The 21,225-nt window shown below is 37.7% G+C and overlaps 3 protein-coding genes across 4 annotated transcripts; 2 read left to right on the top strand and 1 right to left on the bottom strand.

Moving 5' to 3' along the window:
- The first annotated feature begins 319 nt into the window (after nucleotides 1–319).
- LOC139862779 (deoxyribodipyrimidine photo-lyase-like) lies at nucleotides 320–3,228 on the top strand. The gene is made up of 9 exons (XM_071851413.1): nucleotides 320–680; nucleotides 809–1,149; nucleotides 1,236–1,476; nucleotides 1,565–1,722; nucleotides 1,805–1,841; nucleotides 1,976–2,034; nucleotides 2,225–2,306; nucleotides 2,702–2,773; nucleotides 2,910–3,228. Exons 1-9 carry the CDS (start codon nucleotides 339–341, stop codon nucleotides 3,093–3,095), a joined length of 1,518 nt encoding a protein of 505 aa, XP_071707514.1. The 5' UTR covers nucleotides 320–338; the 3' UTR covers nucleotides 3,096–3,228.
- Nucleotides 3,229–4,139: 911 nt separating this feature from the next.
- On the top strand, nucleotides 4,140–7,243 carry LOC139862769 (deoxyribodipyrimidine photo-lyase). Its single transcript, XM_071851402.1, has 9 exons — nucleotides 4,140–4,486; nucleotides 5,102–5,445; nucleotides 5,532–5,772; nucleotides 5,860–6,017; nucleotides 6,089–6,125; nucleotides 6,225–6,283; nucleotides 6,507–6,588; nucleotides 6,663–6,734; nucleotides 6,869–7,243. The coding sequence occupies exons 1-9, from the start codon at nucleotides 4,166–4,168 to the stop codon at nucleotides 7,067–7,069; spliced, it is 1,515 nt and encodes a 504-aa protein (XP_071707503.1). The 5' UTR covers nucleotides 4,140–4,165; the 3' UTR covers nucleotides 7,070–7,243.
- Nucleotides 7,244–7,367: 124 nt separating this feature from the next.
- On the bottom strand, nucleotides 7,368–13,539 carry LOC139862753 (SNARE-interacting protein KEULE-like). 2 transcript variants are annotated; one of them, XM_071851382.1, is made up of 21 exons: nucleotides 13,142–13,539; nucleotides 11,996–12,054; nucleotides 11,772–11,853; nucleotides 11,464–11,542; nucleotides 11,253–11,303; nucleotides 11,068–11,164; nucleotides 10,950–10,982; nucleotides 10,688–10,813; nucleotides 10,428–10,616; nucleotides 9,978–10,061; nucleotides 9,770–9,865; nucleotides 9,613–9,689; nucleotides 9,393–9,489; nucleotides 9,117–9,242; nucleotides 8,869–8,964; nucleotides 8,638–8,742; nucleotides 8,480–8,557; nucleotides 8,203–8,399; nucleotides 8,004–8,094; nucleotides 7,817–7,906; nucleotides 7,368–7,591 (listed from the first exon to the last, which is right to left on the bottom strand). In XM_071851382.1, the coding sequence occupies exons 1-21, from the start codon at nucleotides 13,215–13,217 to the stop codon at nucleotides 7,514–7,516; spliced, it is 2,007 nt and encodes a 668-aa protein (XP_071707483.1). In that variant the 5' UTR covers nucleotides 13,218–13,539; the 3' UTR covers nucleotides 7,368–7,513. The 2 variants fall into 2 exon arrangements, with proteins under 2 accessions (XP_071707483.1, XP_071707491.1); XM_071851390.1 differs by having other exon boundaries at nucleotides 8,480–8,554.
- Nucleotides 13,540–21,225: the final 7,686 nt, after the last annotated feature.

Here is a 21,225-nt window from a genome sequence, read left to right as displayed (position 1 = left end):
GGGTCATTTGTGCCGAAAGTTGAAAGATTAGGGTCAAAGAGGTCGAGAAAAAAAGAAAAAGATTTTCTGTGCCGTTTGATACAAACATGAAGGACTAACGACGCAATTGTGTCTATTAATTTGTATATCCATGTTAAGTTTGTTAAACGTTACATCAAAATTAATATACATTTATAGGTGATGACGTGTATAACACCAAAACCAACAAAAAGTTGATGACGTGTACACTTTCAAACCACCACCTCCAACTTCCAACTCATTTTCCCTCCATTTTTATTTTCTTTCAACTAACTATTACTCTTCCTCCACCTTCAACTCTTTGACTTTATTGACTTCCGATGGCCACCACCGCTGCTTCGTCTTCTATCGGATCAACAGCAGTTCGATTAGGCAGATATCGGGTTCTCAAAAAGGGAACACAACAACTTCCTCAAACTAACTCTAAAGTGGGTCCAGTTGTATATTGGATGTTTAGAGATCAACGATTGAGAGATAACTGGGCGTTGATTCACGCTGTCGATCAAGCCAACAAGCTTAATGTTCCTGTCGCGGTTGCGTTTAATCTGTTCGATCAGTTTTTAGGTGCGAAAGCTCGTCAAATAGGGTTTATGTTAAGAGGTTTACAACAACTGCACCATGAAATCGAACATTCCCTTCAAATCCCTTTCTTCTTATTTCAGGTGTGCAACTATTTACCTAATTTTATTTATTTTGTTACCAGACTATAATTACTAGATTGTAACATAAAAATTACAAGGTATGTTGTTTAATTTATATTGTATTTATAAATGAAATTTGTATGACGTAGGGGGAGGCTATTGATACAATTCCTAGTTTTTTAAAAGAATGTGACGCGTCACTTTTGGTTACCGATTTTTCACCGTTGAGGCAAGTTCGGGGCTGGAAACAAGAAATAGTTAAAAGGGTGTCTGATTCTGTAACGATTCATGAAGTCGATGCACACAATATAGTACCAATGTGGGTGACGTCAGATAAATTAGAAGAGTTTGCAAGAACCATTAGACCTAAGATATATGACAAGTTTCCTGACTATTTAACAGAATTTCCAACTTTAAAGCCTCAAATTAGGAAATGGGCTGGCCCAAATCAAACTATTGATTGGGAGAAACTTATTGAAAATGTAGTAAGGTAACATTTAAGTTAAAAAGATTAGTTTTTACTGTAAAGTTTGAAACTTTTTTAGCTGAGGATGTTTGTTTATTATGTTGCATTAGGGAAGGCGCTGAAGTTCCTGAAATTAAGTGGTGTGAACCAGGTGAAAATGCAGCATTAGAAACATTAATGGGGACTAAAAACGGTTTTTTATCGAGTAGATTGAAGAATTATGCTGCAGATCGAAATGACCCGTTTAAACCCAAAGCGACATCTGGTCTGTCTCCATATTTGCATTTTGGACAGATATCGGCCCAACGTTGTGCAATCGAGGCACGAAAATTACACAGCCTTTATCCAAAGGTTTGTAGTGCAAGAAACTTTCTTTTGGGATTATTTGAAATTTGTGTAAAATATCGAATTTATAAAAATTTTTTTGGGTGAAATGAAGGCAGTCGATAAGTTTTTAGATGAACTGATTGTGTGGAGGGAACTGGCGGATAATTTCTGTTACTACGAGCCTCATTATGATTCGTTGCTCGGTGCATGGGATTGGGCTCGTACCACACTTGCAAACCATGCGTTTGACAAACGTGAACACATATACACGTGAGTGCGTTATGTTCCTAGTTTTGAATCTTTTGGGCTTTTTTGGTTGGTTACTTAAATTTGAAATTTGATGCATATGCAGGAGTGAGCAGTTGGAGAAGGCACAAACTGTAGATCCTGTAACTACTATACTTTATATGTTTTATCTTAGAAACATTATTAGGACTGTTAACCTTCAAACAGTTATTTTAAATTTTAATACTGTACTTAGCAAGTTTGCGTACTTATAATTGGTTTTTGGTCTTACTTTCAGCTTTGGAATGCTTCTCAGTTAGAGATGGTTCATTATGGAAAAATGCATGGTTATATGCGGTAAGATGCTATTAGTGTTTTTTTTTTTTTTAAGGTTATTTTTTGTCAAAAGGATTATATAAAATAATGATTAAAGTGATTAATTTTCATAACTTTGGGAATATAGTTGAAAAGAGATGGTATGAACTTGTATATCTCTCAATAAGTATGAACTAAATTTGTTTTGTAATTGGTGAATGAATGATAACAGGATGTATTGGGCAAAAAAGATTCTCGAATGGACAAGTAGTCCGCAAGAAGCTCTAGAAATAGCAATATATTTGAATGACAAGGTACTACTTGATTAATTATCAGTTCTACTTAAGGGTCTTTGCTGAAATCTTGATGTGGTAATTTGACCCATATAATTATGTATGTGTCAATTCGGGTTATGTTTTATTCCTGACAGGTCAAACAAATAAAAGGCAATGGGATAGCAAAATAACTAAGGGGCTTAAAGTTTCCTGAAATTCTTTTTTTAGAGTATGTATAAGTTTTGTAGCATATTTTATAACATATTTTGAAATAGATACCGAAAGTTTTTTAAACTCAATCCAACTGACTGGATCCCACCCGTTTGGCTGTTTCTTCATGTACCAGATAATAACCATTTCGATACTAACACATATTGACCCGCCTATAATGCCACCACTACTGAAATCTGACTTTTCTGTAACTTTGTGTGTAGTATTCTGTTGATGGAAGAGATCCAAATGGATACGCCGGTATAATGTGGTCAATTTGTGGTGTGCACGACCATGTATGTCACAGTAAATGTTTACATTTTTCTCTTAATAATTTAAATTAGTTTTTTTTTTTTTTATTTTATAAATCATTGTCATCTCATTTTTCTCCTGATAATTCATTTGGTAAGTCAAATCTTTATTTTAATTCAGGGATTTCAAGAGCGGCAGGTGTTTGGAAAGATAAGAACCATGACGTATGCAGGTTGCACCAGGAAATTCAATGTTGATGGATACATTGCATATGTGAAGAAATTAGTAAGAGAGATTAAGAAACAACAAGGGGAGGGCTTTTTGAATAGCAAAGCAATACAACCTGAGATACCCAAATTATTGTAATTTGCAATCTTTTACTTCTTTGTTTTTGTAAGATGGAGTACTAATTTAGATTGAATAATGTAAACAGAATTTGCACAAAAGTCAGTATGTAGTATGTACCATTGACATATCTATATGAACATCAAGAGGTTATTTGAGGAATAAAACATCATTTGAGACTTGGGATCACATCTAATTGATTCAATATGCAATCTTTAATATTTAATGTAATAAATAGATAAAAATAATGCAACACACACAATCTATAACTAAATTGTTGATATATTTTTATTAAAATTTTTATTAACTAATCTGTCAATTTTAAAAATTTTTAAGTTATGAGTTCGCAATGGCGGAACATATATAGGACAAAGGGGGTATCCACCCCTGCTCGATCTGGGAAAAAATTCACACTAAAAAAAGAAATTACTAAACAAAAAGGCTTTTTTTTAGTGATTATCTCATTCATTAGTTTCGTCTCATCTCAAGTCGTTCTAAAAATAATTTATCCAATTTTCTTTTAACATGGTTATCCAACTTTTTTTTTTAATTGATTAATCTTGGTGCGACTAACCGCTTTACAAGCAGTCCGGAATTATTGCATGCAAATCTCCGTGACCATGAACGAGAATAACTATTTAGTATTATGGTTCATGGAAGCAATCAATTTTTTTTTTTTTTTTTAATTTCTTACTTATTAGCCGGAGGTCCACTCGGAAGCAATCTCTTTATCCGTCTAATAGAGACTCTACTTTCGAGAGTGTTTCACTCTGGCTGGAGAAATGACTTGTTTTATTCTCGGATAGGGGAAGGATTGTCTACATCTCACCTCTCCCATACACCACTCATGTGCTATTGGGTTTTGTTATTGTTGTTATATTGTAGTTCATGGAAATAATTAAAAATTAATTTATCAATAATTAAAATTAAAATACCTATACCTTATGACGTGTACAAAATCTTGGTCAAAAGTTGACAACGTGTCTATTTTAAAAACCATAACTTCCACCCTTCCATTTTCCCTCCATTTTAAACCACACTCTCCGGCAACCGCCATCCCCTCTCAGACTTCCAAGATCTATCATCTTCCAATGTCATCCACAGCTTCTTCATCTTTGATCGAATCTACCGCCGTCCAATCAGGCAGAATTAGGGTTCTAAAACACGGTGCTCATAAAGTGGGTCCAGTTGTATACTGGATGTTTAGAGATCAACGATTGAGAGATAACTGGGCGTTAATTCACGCCGTTGATCAAGCCAACAAACTTAATGTACCTGTCGCCGTTGCGTTTAATCTGTTCGATCAGTTCTTAGGTGCCAAAGCTCGTCAGTTAGGGTTTATGTTAAGAGGATTACAACAATTGCATCGTGAAATCCAAGATTCCTTTCAAATTCCTTTCTTCTTGTTCGAGGTAAGTAATTGTTTCAATTTCAATATATAGTAACGTTTATTACTTTCATACAGTAATTTATAGTAGTATAAACTATATATTTTAGGATGTTATGTTGTCCAATTTTGATACAATTGCGACATTAGGTGTTGTTTGTTTTTTAAGATGATTTTGTCCGAAGATTTGTGGATCACGTCTGTTGAAGAGAAGGTCTGTATGTTGAAAATTGAAGATTGTTTGTTTTTATGTATGTAAAATAACTTAATCATGTCTGCTTTAGAAGCACATTTCTAAGTCTGCTAGGTTGCAAACAGAATAAGATCTGCAGACTGAAAAACAAACGACACCTATGTTACCAATTTGGTACTAAACCTAAACAATTTTGAAAGGCCCTCAAACCAACACTCGAAAAACGAAAACTTTTTTTTGTTAGCTCCAGGAAACAAATGGGACCAAAAGACTGATTTGGACTATTTACCCTGCCCAGCTTAAAACTTTGCAAACAAGGTCCTTTTTCTTGCAACTATACTCCTTTATTTAACAGATGTCAAGTTAACTAACACCAACAATAATGAAATAATACCTTTCTAGAAATGGAGTGTTACAAATTTGCTGTCCAAAATATGTTTGATTCAGGGGGAAGCCATTGAAACTATTCCTAATTTTCTTGAAGAATGTGGAGCTTCACTATTGGTTACTGATTTTTCACCATTAAGGCAAGTAAGGGGTTGGAAAGAAGAAATAGTTAAAAGGGTGTCTGATTCTGTATCGATTCATGAAGTTGATGCACACAATGTAGTACCAATGTGGGTGGCATCAGATAAGTTAGAATACGGTGCTAGAACCATTAGACGAAAGATCAATAACGCGCTTCCTGACTATTTGATCGAGTTCCCAAAATTAAAACCTCAAAGTAGGAAATGGGCTGCTGCAACAAGTAGTTTAATCGACTGGGAGAGCCTTATTGAGAATGTAGTAAGGTAAGATTTATACTGTTGAATTAGAACTTTTTTTTCATTTTTGAAAAGCAAATTTATGTAAGCTGATATTAGTGGTATGTGATCAGGAAAGGAGCCGAAGTTCCTGAGATTAAATGGTGTGAACCAGGCGAAGTTGCTGCGTTAGAAACATTGATTGGGAATAAAAATGGTTTTTTAACTGTTAGATTGAAAAATTACGCGACGGATAGGAATAATCCGATGAAACCTAAAGGGCTATCTGGTCTTTCTCCATATTTACATTTTGGGCAGATATCTGCGCAGCGGTGTGCCCTGGAGGCACGTAAGTTACGCAAAGTCAATCCACAGGTTGGTATTACAAGAATCTAGCTTTTGTTTTATGATAGAGTTTAAGGTCATAGTTATGTTTTTTACTTTTTGTTTGATGAAATGTAGGCGGTTGATACATTCTTAGAGGAACTAATCGTGCGGAGGGAATTAGCTGATAACTTCTGTTATTACCAGCCTTATTATGATTCGTTGCAGGGTGCATGGGACTGGGCTCGTAAAACACTTATGGACCATGCGTTAGACAAACGAGAACATTTATATACGTGAGTGAATTTCTTGTTTTCGATTCTTATAGGGTTTCATTGATCACTAAAATATGTTTAATCATATGCAGGAGGGAGCAGCTGGAGAAGGCACAAACTGCCGATTTGGTAAACTAATACAATATTTATTGATCAGTATTTTACCAGTTTTTTAGTATTTTTAAATTTTAGCGACTATGTGTGCTCATACATCGTTTATTTCCTCAGCTTTGGAATGCTTCGCAGTTAGAGTTGGTTCATCATGGAAAGATGCACGGCTTTATGCGGTAAGTAGCAACTGTTATGATTCAATGGATGGTTTTGTAGTTTTTTTTTTCTTCTTGTAATATTCTATGTGGGTCCAGTTCAAATGATCCGATTTCGAATTTAATTGATAAGAGGTTTCATAAAATGGGAAGCAAAGAATCAAGGAAATGATGCATTTTTTTGTATAGCTTCTTATGAATTCCAACTAAGTCTTGTTTCTAAACTGTATTAACATGATTACAGAATGTATTGGGCCAAAAAGATTCTCGAATGGACGATTAGCCCCCAAGAAGCCTTGGAAATAGCAATCTATTTGAATGATAAGGTGATAAATGATCGATTCTATCTCTTGATATTCGCTTAAATCTGACTATTCTGCAAATGACAATTTGTTCACAGTATCATATAGATGGGAGAGATCCAAGTGGCTACGTTGGTTGTATGTGGTCAATATGTGGTGTACATGACCAGGTCTGTAAACTGTATTTTCCAACTTTGCCATTCTTCATTTTGTTGTATGGAGAGTTTTTGGTCACCCATATAAAAATAGAACCTTAAATGTTGAATTTTGATTGTTAATGAGGATGTACTTGAGTTTGTTTCAGGGTTGGCGAGAGAGATCGGTATTTGGGAAGATACGGTACATGAACTACGCAGGTTGCAAGAGAAAATTCGATGTTGATGGTTACATTGCGTATGTTAAGAGGTTAGTAGCAGATGTCAAGAAACGGAAAGGCGAAACTTTGCTCAACAGCAAAGCAAAACAGCTCGTGAATAGTTCTGTTTCGATACCGAAATCACTGTGATATGCACTTTAATTACTGGTGTATTTTTGTTAATTAGTAATCTTATTGTGGGGGAAAATGTAACAAAATTACTTTTTAACTTATTGTACCGTTGACATTGACACACCTTAGGAACTACTACTCTTCAGTCGATTCTGAAGCACTTGAAGAAACATTTGAAACCGCATTTAACTAGTTGCGAAAATCAGATATGTATTTTTTTTCCTTATGAATACTCTGCATTTTAATGCGGTTCTTAGTTTCGTGAATTTGGGTATAACATAAATTCATAATACACCTAAAATATTTGATTGAACTGAATTCATGTAAACACACAAGCTGTTTATGTAAACCAAGATTGTTTATTATCTATTATCTATTTATCTATATGATTATATTAAAAGTATAAATGAATTAAATCTGTATAACCACGTCAAGGGGAAAGCTTTCAGGATATACCGGTCTCTAAATTTCAAGATCATCCAACGAGATCTCATTCTCATTCGTATTCTCATTCTCGTTCGGAGTCAGCAACTTCAGTTTCTGCAATTAAAGGAAAAAACATGGCATTAAAGAAAATATTATTTAGTTACATCTAATAATTAAATAGATAAGATTTCACACTCTATAATATGATGACACAAGTGCATGCCATAAAGGTGCAGTTTAATATCTACTCTGTTTGAACTATATATATATATATATATATATATATATATATATATATATATATATATATATATATATATATAATATAAAGTTACTGACCTCAACAAATTGGGCAGGATCATCAAGACTAGACGAACCTAGAATCACTTCTCTCCTCAGTTTTGTTGTTAACTTGTGACAAACACGCAGCTAAAGAAATGCAATTTGCAATTGCAATTGATTATAAAAAGCGTTAAAATGTTAACCACAAAAAGCTATTGTTTCAAACAAACAAGAATATAGTTACCTCTGATCTAGTAGCTCCACCAACAATAAAAACAAAAATACGTTTACCCATCTTCTTGAATTCACTAGTTGTTCGCCTCAAAACTGAATCACTGCAGACCAAATTAAAATGGTAAATCGTCAACACTAATAATGAAACGATTATTATCTATGAATATCATCTAAAACTGAAGATGGGAAACAGTTATAGGCATACATACCTCGAATACCCATCATCGGAATAACGGGGCCTAGCCCAGTTGTTTGAACGCCTCGATCGCATTGAATGAGCACATGGAGCATCAAGAACTCGTGCTGAAACAGAACGTGATGCCCCATGAAAAGTTGGACTTGGATCGTTCATACACGGGTATTCATTCACTGGTAGCTCATTTTTGCTAAGTTTTTCAACTAGTTCCTGTTACGATTACATAACGTTAACTTCTATTTATATCCAAAAAAATAGCACCTTTTTTTATTTTGAAAGTAATACAATACCTCAATCATGGGATAAAAGCGCGATAGCTGCCACGTCTCTTCTTCACCGGGACGATCTTTTCTGATACCACGCTTCTGCTTAATTTATATATCCAAGAGTAACTAGTCAAATATCGTGTTCATTAAAAAAAAAAAAATAGAGTCGTGTACATATATACCTTCTTATAACCAAATTTTGGTGTTGAATTTGTAGTTTCTGATGCTGATTCAAGATATCTCATATTGTAAACGGCATTTACATCATCAGGAGAAAGGTCTGCTAACTGAAAAGCATGATAGAAAATGTACCAAAACAGTAAGATAGGCTAACAAGATTATTTCAAATAAATATTTTTTGTAACTTATATAAATAATAAATGTTTTTCAAAGCAAATGAAGAAAACTGTTACCTCCAGTAACTTTGTAAGTTTGTTACTCTCAAACTTCTCCGGACGAGTTGCTGCATAGATCATTAATAATCGCACCTTATGTTCATAATCTACATCCTACACAAAAAAAAAAAAAAAAAAAAAAAAAAAAAAAAAAAAAAAAAAAAAAACACTTCTAAAAGTCAAAAACTGAATCTCTCAATGCATAAAAACGTGTTCATCAGCTCTTGATGAAAATACTTCCTTTTAGTTGTATAGCATTTTCTCACCGTTTGTTCTTTAAGAAATTTTGTGACATCCTTGGTCCCTGCATCTCCAAATACAAGGTCTTGTTCTAGTTGCCCCAAATCTCTAAGTCCTGTCTCTCGGATAATACTGTTAATCTTTGCAGCAATCTGTTTTAGTCAAAAATGATAGCTTTTAAATTCTTTAAACAATGAAACACAAGCACTTTTTTGGTATTCTATGGGTAACTAATAAAAAAAGATTAAAACTTGATAATAAGTCTAACATTTTTGGGAAAAATACATATAATAAAAGCTTACATCAACATGGAGGTTCAATTTTTCTATTTGTTCTCTATATTGTGGCAATGCTTGAACCATCTTTTGTAAATCACGAGTAGACACCTGGCTACCATCTCTATAATAAAAAAATAACAAGAGTCACATTAATGCTTAATAAACCAATAACAAGGTTAAGTATTTATTAGTATATAAACATATAAATGTTCCTGTTCAAAAAAGTCAGCATTTTGACACTGACCTTGAACCTTGTTGCATCTGCGCAGCTTTATTTTTCGACACAAAGTTTGTCATCTTGTCATGCAACCGTTCACTAGCCTGAAAACTGACCCTCGATTAAAAACCATACAATTTACATTTGTTAAAATTTGAAGTACAATGCTGACATCATCACGTACATCTGCTATGTGTGAATGGCGAAGCTCTAGCCATACTGCATCATGGTCCTCAAGTAGGAACTCTTTTGTTTCAAAGCCACCTGTAGTGCTTGGAACCTAACCAAGCCAGACCCATTTTGACATGAATTAAAAAAGTAACCTGTTTCAACCCGTTGTGTAACCCGCCCATTTTTCCACCTTTAAACCTTATGGAGAAGAGTAGACTAACCTCATGAACATATTTATTCCCATCCATATCTAGTAAATCATGGCACATGGCATCATACGTCCATTCATGAATAATAGGTGCAATCTAAAATATAAAAATCAGAGGAGACATTAAAAATGAGAGGTCACATATAAAAAGAAGACATAATTGCTGAAATAGTCCCTTTGGTTTCACCCATATTGTTGGTTTAGTCCATGTGGTTTTTTTATGGATATAGTCCTCGTGGTTTGTCAATGTTGCTGAGACAGTCCCTATTGGGTGAAACCGTATGGACTATTTTAGCAATTTTGGGTGAACCCACAGGGACTATCTCAGCAACATTGACAACCACGAGGACTATATCCATAAAAACAATCACAGTGACTAAACTAGCAATATGGGTGAAACCACATGGACTATATCAGCAATTATGTCTAAAAAGAATTATAACTAACTTCTATAGATAAAAACCTGGTCTATTGATCTGTCTAAGATGAGCAACTCGCACGTTTCAATTTGAGGGAAATTGGTGAGAGTTTTATATTTCATAAGACTATTCCAAACAGCAGCAGCAAGTTTTGTAGGGATCAGATCACAAAAAGTTGTCATTGTTGTAGGATCAAGGGATTTGGCAGCCCGGTAACGTACAAATGGGAACTCCTGATACATAAAAGCTTAAAATGCTACATTTTTCATGAATACATACAAGTATATAAAGAATAATTGCTTACCAACATTGAAGCGAAAACAGTAGCAATACGATTGGCAATTGCAGTAAGACATTCATCTCCTTTTCGACTAAATTCCTCGTCCCCGTAAAGTTCTACTAACGCATTCCCATGATCAGTGATAAAACACTGTATCAAAAAATTACAGCTTGTTAAAACTAGGACACGTCGTATATTTGATTTCCAATTAAATATGCAGATTTTATAGATATTGTGCAGAAATTACTAACGAATATTACCAATTTGTTTAAGTAACACTGTATACCTGGCTATCAATGGCAAAGTACTCCAAATTCATCTGCACATTCGGCCCAAATGTTAATATAATGGCCAATTAAGTTGTTGATATTATTAGACTAAAACGGAATAAACATTATTTTTACCTCTTTCATGCCACGCAAACGAGGTTTTATTGTTGGCTCATTTTTAATTTGAGTAACCAATTCCCTAGGGACGGTTGAACTGAAGAAGACGTAGGCACTGAAAATAGAAGGAAAGATAGTAAAACATATATGAGGTAAACGATATATAACTGAGACATATAAAGAATGTTTGATTTTTCACTTACTCTCTATACAAAGGTGTTTTTCCAGCCATGTCAGACACAAACTTAACAACACTGCAGGTCAAATGAATTATGAGAATATAAGATTAGATTCCTAAAATTTCTTATAAATGATTTGAATGCTAAACATTGGTTTAAAAAATACATCCATATTGATTGTTGAGTTTATATGAATTAATTAATTAATTAATAAACTAATAAAAATAATAATTACTTCTCTTCTGTTGGCTGGATGTAGTATACTGCATCCATGTTGGGAAGTGGTTGTCTTCGTTTGCTTATTTGTTCCACCACTGCACAAATAAATAAATAAATAAATAAATAAATAAATAAATACATATGTTTACCTCATTATTACTTATCGAAATCGTAATTCAAATCATGAATTATACTATAGTCAAATGATAATGCAAGATTTATAACACTTTTAATACATGGCATTCAGAGAAAATCATGTTAACCATCACATAAGATTCAGTAACAAAAAATTCACATTTTCTCAGACTGGATTTAGTGTCTTACATGAAACTCCTTCATCTGTAAGATCAGCCATCTTGCACGAGTGCGACAGGATTCTTGTAGTAATTTTGTCCATTATGAGTACCTAAGAAAACGAGTGTCAGATACTAACGAAATACGGAGTAATAAAAAGTAGGCAGGTTCTTTATATGGCAACTTATAATCTAACCAATCTAGTAAACTGTATTTCAGATAGCTGCCACATAATGGCTATAAGTTGTGCATACCTTCCAAGTTGATTTTGAGTCTGGTCTTTTCGATGTTCTGATCATTTCATACAATAATCCTGCACAGTGTACGAAACATGATGATTAAATTAAGTGATCTAGTATCCGAACATATGAAAAGAAACAGGACAACACACCAACTTATACTTATGATAGTGAAAATACAAATCTAATCGTTAAAAAGAGTTGATCTAATTAAGGTCAAATAATGATACTACTTTAATTGTATAATTGCATGTATTAAATTTCCCTAAATCATTAGTAATTGCATTGCATGGTTCTGTTCTCAACTTGGAAAAAGGGGTATATACACAGACTTAAAGTTACAAGTGAGCGAGCACATAGATATATACATATTACATATATTACATATATAAATAGACCCGGGATCAAATGGGATACCCTAATGTTGCCACCGGTATTATGTTTTACACGTTAGAAAAACGTTCAGTTTGACTCAAAATGATGTGAAGATTCGTTTAATAAACAATATACTTACATCCAACATATAGTGTGATGGTTTCTGTAGAAAAAGTGTGTGGTTTGTACCTTATGTGATATCAAAACCTTCGCTTACAGTTTTAACGGTAAACACTTCTTTTATAAGCAGATACTAATAAACACATATTGATGACTTGACCACGCTTATCTTACTATAGGAGACCGAATGCACACACACACGTCGCTGTATGCATACATGCGTACCGTATTGGCAACAATAAATTGTCAAATGAGCTCTTAATTTGCTCTAAAAATGAACCAAAATACATGAACCTTGGGTTTTAACCTCCAGCTACTTTCAATTCACAATTGAAAGTTTTCGTTACCATTCCAACTTAAACTCAACTACAATTCCAAACCAATTTAGGGCTAAATTGAATTTGCTTAACCTAGACCTATACACATACAAGCATACATACACATAACGCACACATACACAACACATATCAAAATTAAGCAGAAATCCACGAATCTATAAACGTCATTAGCCCTCACTTAATTAACGTGATCAAATCACAACCAGAATTAAACTTAATTATATGTATACACCGGTACATACATACATATTCACACATATATATACAGCAAATGTACATATAGATACATGATAAATGTAGTGCGAGAATGGCGGAATTGAAAACTTACGATCACGACTAACTTGTCTGAAATTTTTCTGCTCGTTGCCATAATGGAACGACGTATCAGAATCGGACATCGACATGTTTAAATTTTGATCGAAGATGAAAAGCACGAATGAATTAATCGGATGAAAACCTAAAAAGTTAATAATCCTTTTTTGATCAGAAACGAAAAGATGAATTATTATAGTTAACGGTGGGATCGATCAATTGACAGATTTAGAGATGAATCAATTTGATTTAAGGACGTGGAATTGAACGGGCAGACCCGAAATTTCGTAAATGTGAAATTGTACGCGTGATACTACTACTATTATTCTTTGTTTTGAATAACGGTCACATTGAGTCCGTCAATTGGGTCTAGAAACTTTGTTATCGACTTCTAAGAAAAAAGGGTGAGTTTGGTGAGAGGTATGAGAATTGAGGACCAAGGTATCAATTTGATACATTCAGCAATGCTACCTCACACATTTTATAAAGACTCAAGTCAATAGTCCCTCAAGTTTATCATTTTTTCAACTTTTACCTTAGAAATTCATTTTTTTCATGCTAACCTTTAATGTTATGATTTAATTTCAAATCCATCCTTAAAACTAACTGACGTTAAGTAAATTTTTCTTTTGAAAGGCAAGAGAAATTTTATAGCACCAAACACTAGATACAAAACCCATGGAGCAAGAAGCTATCATTCCAGGAAGAAATGAACACGGAAAAGAAGAACAAACGATGCGGAGGTTACATCAATAGAACACGTATTAGAGATATGAGTCCGGACGCGTGAGCCAAATATACCAATCGATCCTAAGATTTTTAACCCATCTAGAAAACCACCGACGCTAACTAATAATTGTTAGTTACAATTTGAATCATAGGAGGGAAGTTTGGTCGTATGTTAAACAAGTCAAATCAAACCCTATTCCCACCTAATATATATGATAGTGTATCTCCCCGCCAAGATACACGAAGCTACGTTAACGAAGGTATCACGCCTAGCAATGATAGATGACGTAAGGATGGATCACAAGAATACATATGTCGAATACAAATCATAGGGCGGGATACCCTTGAAATCAAATAATGGCGCTCAAAGGACAGAAGAAGAGTGCCACCAAACAAGAATCCCAATATTCAGAGTTAGTGAAAATCTGCTTCAGTGATACGAAGAAATAATAACGAAGGAACGTATTGACGAAGGGATCACGGATACCAATGGACAAGGACCTCTCCTAAAGTCACGAGATCACCTAGACTGAAAGAGAGAAGTTAACGGGTTGACCAGGCTCGTTACCACTAACAGCCAAATGACAAAAGAGGAATGCTGCAGGTTAGCTTTCTTGGACCAGCAGGGATCACAGTCAGCTGAAGGGAAAGTCCCCTTTGTCTCATCAGAGATTGCCTCGAAGACTGAATCCGCCTAGAAAACTGGTAACAAGGCTACCACCTAACTCTATATAAAGGGGACATGATCCCTGGACAAGGCATTCACACTCAAGTCATAATCACTCATACACAAACACTCTCAATGAGTTACCTTCGTATCTTGGTGGCGTAAAGTGCAATACCTTCGCACTACCTTCGGGGAATCGCCAACAAGCATACATCCATCATCATATCATCCATTTAGTGATCAGGTCTCAATACCCTTGTTCCACTAACAAGGTTTGCCAAGAATTGTACAAACAATTGGCGCCATCTGCGGGACTCCACTTCAATACTTACTTTGTTTGAAAAACACAAGATCATGGCGGAATCTGATCATCCACCGCCCGGTTTCTCTCTACCATCTGAGGTAGATCAACCTGAAACCGGAACGCGAACACCTATCACTCCAGTTATGCCAATAACTACAAACCGGAGTGACTCTGAACCACCGCCGCTAATTGACAAAACCTTCATACTCAACAACTACGATAACATATGCGCCGTTATCAAGAAGTTGCGAGAAGAGGGACAGCTGTACAGCCGGCGGACACTGACGTATGACAGTGATGACGTCGACGAAGAAATAGAAATGGAGGCTAGGCCAGCCAGAAGCCTCCCTCTTTCCAGCCAACCCCAGACCTCACAACTGGCAGTCCCTCCGAATGTTGCTCTTCAGCCGGTACCTTCACAACCAGCTCATTCAATGGCCATCACCAGTGTCCCGTTGAACCACCCAGGAGGACCAATTACGCAGCAATATACTTTCGGGAGCCCTTTTCCCGTTGCTCCACAGAATATAGCCAACACCGGTACTGTCTTACCAACCCCGAGAATCATTCCCCTGGTAACTCAGCTAAACGCTACGTTGTCTCTTGGGTCGCAATTTTGGAACGGAGGTAGCCCATGGGTTAGTTTACCTTTCCATAATGCTTATATCGGAGGGACCCCCGCAGCAAACAACCTCCATCACGAAGTAAACGGAAGTGCTGGCGGATGCTTAGATCAACCTTGGAAGAGCCAGAAAACTCCCTTCGTATCTTCGATACAAAATCACCCACTACCAATCGGGATGAAGATACCTTCCCACTTGGTGTATTACGAAGGGAAGGACGACCCTGATGATTTTATAAACACCTTCGAGGGAGCGGCTCGAATGTCATGGTGGGATACAGCTGTGGCTTGTCACGCGTTCTCGTATGTGCTCAAAAGTGATGCGAGAGTCTGGTTTGACTCTCTAGCGAAGGATTCTATCTCCAGCTTCGAGGACCTGAAACGACTCTTCAGGTCGAAATTTAGCCAGCAAAAGAAACATAAGAAGAATCACGTCGCTGCCCACAGCATCAAGCAGAAAGATGGAGAAGCTTCGAGGGCTTTTCTCGTCCGGTTTACGGACGAAACCCAGCAGATTCCCGGACTCCCCGAGTCGCAAGGGATCTCGGGACTCTTATACGGTTGCAGAACGCGAGCATTGGTGGAACATCTCAGCCGAGATCTTCCCGACACTTATGAAATGTTACTAGAAAAAGCATACGTTTGGCTAGATGCAAAGGATACTGCGAATAACTTCGTCTACGAAGAAACACAAGGTTTTAAACGAAAAGAAAAACCAAGCCACCGTGAAGAAAAGTCCGGGCGAAGGAACGAGCGAAATAGGTTCTCCTCCTATAGAAGGGAAAACACCTCTGGTATCCTTGGAACGCTGATGAAGTCACCCAAGGAAATCCTAGCTACCGAGAAGGCAGCCCAAGCTTTCAAAGCTCCACCGAAGCTAAACAGCAAGGGAAAGATGAGGGACACAAGCAAATTTTGTGACTTTCATAATGAATTCGGGCATGAAACGGACGACTGCATACAGCTGAGGCAAGCCATAGAAGAAGCAGTTAGGTCGGGGAAACTAACGCACTTGGTGAAAGGCATACGCAACCCGAAGGTGCCGAAGCAGGAACCCAGACCCGAAGAAAAGAAGCCAGATGCAAACAATGCCATACTAACGGTTGCAGAATGCTTCGCAGTGGAAAAGATAAGAACTTACAAAAGGGGGAGAAAGAATGGAGTGATAGATTGGGAAGAGATCTCTTTCCCAGCCCTAGATACCATCACTCCCTCCGACAAACCCGTCACAATCAACGGGCGAATCTTTGTAAGAGAGGTACACCGAGTTTACCTGGATGGTGGTAGCGCATGCGACATTATGTATGATCATTGTTTCGACCAGCTTAGCCCCGCCATTAAAGCTCGCCTGAGTCCACCAAGGGTACCCCTAATCGGATTCTCTGGGGAAAGATGTTGGCCAATCGGAGAAGTTGACCTCGACTTCACCATCGGAGAGCCGCCATTATCCAGAACAGAAATGCTAGATTTCGTAGTAGTCAGAGCCGTCTCGCAGCACAACATCCTGCTAGGAAGGGTGGCTATGATGAAAATGGGGATAATTGCATCTACCATACATCAACTAGTGAAGTTCTACACACCCGAAGGAATTGGTACCCTAGCTTCCACCTATGATCGAGAGAAGGTTATCATGGCAATCAGGGAAACAGAGGAAAGACCAGGAGAATGTATCCTTGAAACCCGAAAAGAAGGGTCGAACGAAGAAAAGATCTTCGTCAACCCTCTGTTCCCCGAGCAACAAGTAGTTATTGGAGGTTTACTACCTCCGGAAACGAAGAAGAAGCTTCGTAAACTACTGCAGGCCAACATCGACATCTTCGCTTGGGAATACGGAGATATGACAGGTATTCCTCGGGTGCTCAGTATCGACGGGACAACCTTCTCTACGGAACACAAGCTCAACGAATATAAACACCTAGAGCCCATACATCAAAAGAAAAGAAACCTTGCCAATGAAAGAGATGAGGCTGCTTGCAAGGAAGTTGAAGAACTGCTCCAGGCTGGTATTATTCGAGAAGCAAAATATCCCACCTGAGTTGCTAACCCCGTCATGGTGAAGAAATCTGACGGAGGGTGGAGAATGTGCGTCGATTTCACAAATATCAACAAAGCTTGCCCCAAGGATTGCTACCCCCTACCGGAGATCGATTGGAAGGTAGAATCCCTAACTGGGTACAAGTACAAGTGCTTCCTCGACGCCTACAAAGGCTACCACCAGATTCAAATGGCCGAAGAAGATGAGGAGAAGACATCGTTCTTCACAAGCAAGGGGATATATTGCTATAGGAAAATGCCCTTCGGATTGAAAAACGCCGGAGCTACCTACCAAAGACTGGTGGACAAAGTTTTCCGTAAGTAATTAGGGAGAAACCTGGAAGCTTATGTCGATGACATGGTGATTAAGAGTCCCGAAGAAAGCACTTTGCTGACAGACATTCAAGAAACCTTCAACACCCTTCGATCGGTCAACATGAAGTTAAATCCCAAGAAGTGTTCATTCGGGGTAGAGGAAGGAAAGTTCCTAGGGTATTATATTACCAAGAAAGGGATCATAGCAAACCTAGAGAAAATAGACAAGCTCCAACAACTCAAAACCCCAACCACGGTCAAAGAAATGCAGAGTTTAAACGGGAAGCTAGCATCGTTAAGTCGTTTCCTGTCTAAGGGGGCTGAGAGGCAATTTCCTTTCCTTAAAGTTTTAAAGGGATGCTTGGGAGCGAAGAAAATAACATGGACCGAGGAAGCTGATAGGGCTTTCGTTGATATGAAGGCACACATATCTAATTTGCCAACACTGACGTCACCTCAGATAGGAGAAACACTGTACCTCTATCTAGCCACATCCAAGGAATGCATCAGTGCGGTGTTAGTGGCAGAACGCGAAAGGGTACAGGTCCCGATATATTTCGTAAGCCGAGTCCTACAAGGTGCAGAAGTCAACTACCCAGAGCTCGAAAAGCTCACACTTGCTCTGGTTCACACCGCGAGGAAACTACGGAGGTATTTCCAAGCCCACCCTATTATTGTGTTAACTAACAAGTAAATCAGATAGGTTCTTATGAGGCCAGAAAAGTCGGGAAGGATGGCCAAATGGGCCATAGAGCTCGGGGAGCATGACATCGACTTCCAAGCTCGCCATTCAATCAAAGCTCAAGTGCTGGTAGACTTCATGGCAGAAACAACAGAAACAAATGAAGAAAACTACTCCACCTTCGCACAAATTATCACTCCGACTATTGAAACGAAGGAATGGAAATTGTCCACTGATGGAGCCTCTAGCTCTGATGGCTCGGGGGCAGGACTTATGTTAATTAATCCAGAGGGATAAGAGTTTACTTACGCGCTTCATTTCGAGTTCAGCACAACTAATAATGAAGCAGAATACGAAGCTCTGCTCGCCGGGCTCAGAATAGCAAAGGAAATGAAAATTGAACATTTTCAAGCCTTCGTAGACTCGCAACTCTTCGTAAACCAAGTCCTAGGTATCTTCGAAGCAAGATAGCCAATCATACAACTCTATCTGTTGAAGGTCAGAGAACTTGTGGAAAGCTTCAGAAGCTTCATAATAGAACACGTGAGGAGAAGTCAAAACAAAAAAGCAGATGCTCTGAGCAAGTTAGCCTCCATCACCTTCGCACACTTGGCAAAGGAAGTGTTGGTTGAAGTGTTAGAAAAAAGATCCATCGAAGCTCAAGAAGTCCACGACCTAATCATCGAAGAAGAAAACACGTGGATGAAGCCACTAAGGGAATATTTAGAGCTCGGAATATTACCGGAAGACAAAAAAGAGGCAAGAAAGATCCGGATCAAGGCACCATCATACAAGATAATGAACGGAGCTTTATACCAAAAATCTTTCCTCACCCCGTGGCTTCGCTGTGTTGGGCCGAACCAAGCTTCGATAATCATCAGGGAAATGCACGAAGGCATCTGTGGACTCCATGCCGGACCAAGGTTAATAGTGGCAAAGATACTAAGGATGGGGTATTACTGGCCAACCATGCACGAAGATACAGTCACGCTCTTACGAACCTGTGAGCCATGCCAGATCCACGCTAAAGTTCAGAAACAGCCAAAACAAGAAATGATATCAGTGTTATCAGCATGGCCTTTCTCTAAGTGGGGCATAGACCTAGTAGGTCCGCTAACCGAAGCACCGGGAGGTTACAAGTGGTTGGTGGTCGCAATAGACTACTTCACAAAGTGGACGGAAGCAAAACCGCTAAGCACCACCACAGGGAAGCACATAGAAAAGTTCGTTTGGGAGCACATTGTATGTCGGTTTGGAATACCCCAAGAAATCGTCTCGAATAATGGGAAACAATTCGCTGAGGGTATATTCCCAGGGTTCTGCGAGAAGCTACAGATAAAACAAACTTTTACCTCCGTTTACCATCCACAAGGGAATGGACAGGTCGAAGTAACCAACAGGGCCATCTTAAAAGGTCTTGAGAAACGATTGGGTAAATGCCATCAGGGATGGATGGAAGAACTCCCCCTAGTTCTATGGGCCCACCGAACCACTCCCAAGAGGAGTAATGGAGAAACCCCCTATAGTTTGGTTTATGGAACTGAGGCAGTATTACCAGCGGAGATACAGGTACTAACCAATAGGACCGCAAACCTCGAAGCAAATGAGGAAAATCTCCGTCTCAACCTTGACCTTATGGAGGAAAGGAGGGAGGCTGCGTTAATTCGAGAAGCAGCATACAAGAAAGCAATTGAAAAGTATTACAACAAGCAAGTCAAACCGTCGGTTTACAAGGTCGGAGACTATGTCCTAAGGCTCAAGAGCACTAGTAAAGTGGAATATGAAGGAAAGATGGGTCCGACTTGGGAAGGCCCGTACATAATCTCCGAAGCTTTTGGGAACGGTTCATACAAGCTTGAAACCACGGAAGGAAAACAGATCCCCAGAACCTGGAACGGGGTAAACCTTCGAAAGTTTTACTTTTAGATTTCTAGTCGCATGTAAGTAGGAAAACTTGTAATGGGTAGTCGAAACTTATACGCTTCCCACCACAAGAAATTTGAATGAAATCCTACTATCTTTTGGAAACATCAAGCGTGAATGTTGTAATACTCATTAAGCAAAACATTCCCAAGAGGAATACTTATATAAACTTAGCAATAAGCAAGAGGTATCCCAAGAGGTATACCGAAGCTATTGCAAAACATTCCCAAGAGGAATACTTATATAAACTTAGCAATAAGCAAGAGGTATCCCAAGAGGTATACCGAAGCTATTGCAAAACATTCCCAAGAGGAATACTTATAAAAGCTTAGCAATAAGCAAGAGGTATCCCAAGAGGTATACCGAAGCTATTGCAAAACACTCCCAAGAGGAATACTTATAAAAGCTTAGCAATAAGCAAGAGGTATCCCAAGAGGTATACCGAAGCTATTGCAAAACATTCCTAAGAGGAATACTTATAAAAGCTTAGCAATAAGCAAGAGGTATCCCAAGAGGTATACCGAAGCTATTGCAAAATATTCCCAAGAGGAATACTTATAAAAGCTTAGCAATAAGCAAGAGGTATACCGAAGCTATTGCAAAATATTCCCAACAGGAATACTTATAAAAACTTAGCAATAAGCAAGAGGTATCCCAAGAGGTACACCGAAGCTATTACAAAATATTCTCAAAAAGAATATTTGTTAAACTCTAGCAATAAGGTAACCCAAGAGGTGTACCCAAGCTATTGCAAAGTACTCCATAAATAAGCAACCTGCATAGGTAATAAGTAGAGTAACAAGCAAACAGGTACGATAATCTAA

The sequence above is a fragment of the Rutidosis leptorrhynchoides genome, chromosome 1, assembly GCF_046630445.1.
Source record: "Rutidosis leptorrhynchoides isolate AG116_Rl617_1_P2 chromosome 1, CSIRO_AGI_Rlap_v1, whole genome shotgun sequence".
Classification (NCBI taxonomy): domain Eukaryota; kingdom Viridiplantae; phylum Streptophyta; class Magnoliopsida; order Asterales; family Asteraceae; genus Rutidosis; species Rutidosis leptorrhynchoides.
The sequence above is the reverse complement of the archived record's forward strand: the minus strand, read 5'-3'. Positions and strand labels throughout refer to the sequence as shown.

Excerpts from the sequence above, each read along its gene's own strand:
- LOC139862769 (XM_071851402.1), top strand. The coding sequence starts at position 4,166 with ATGTCATCCACAGCTTCTTCATCTTTGATCGAATCTACCGCCGTCCAA. Across the intron at positions 5,773-5,859 it reads TACGCAAAGTCAATCCACAG|GCGGTTGATACATTCTTAGA; the intron begins GTTGGTATTACA and ends GATGAAATGTAG. Across the intron at positions 6,018-6,088 it reads AAACGAGAACATTTATATAC|GAGGGAGCAGCTGGAGAAGG; the intron begins GTGAGTGAATTT and ends AATCATATGCAG.
- LOC139862753 (XM_071851382.1), bottom strand. The coding sequence starts at position 13,217 with ATGTCGATGTCCGATTCTGATACGTCGTTCCATTATGGCAACGAGCAG. Across the intron at positions 11,854-11,995 it reads ACTCAAAATCAACTTGGAAG|GTACTCATAATGGACAAAAT; the intron begins GTATGCACAACT and ends TCGTTTTCTTAG. Across the intron at positions 10,814-10,949 it reads ACTTTGCCATTGATAGCCAG|TGTTTTATCACTGATCATGG; the intron begins GTATACAGTGTT and ends TTTTTGATACAG.
- LOC139862779 (XM_071851413.1), top strand. The coding sequence starts at position 339 with ATGGCCACCACCGCTGCTTCGTCTTCTATCGGATCAACAGCAGTTCGA. Across the intron at positions 2,035-2,224 it reads AAAATGCATGGTTATATGCG|GATGTATTGGGCAAAAAAGA; the intron begins GTAAGATGCTAT and ends GAATGATAACAG. Across the intron at positions 2,774-2,909 it reads TTTGTGGTGTGCACGACCAT|GGATTTCAAGAGCGGCAGGT; the intron begins GTATGTCACAGT and ends ATTTTAATTCAG.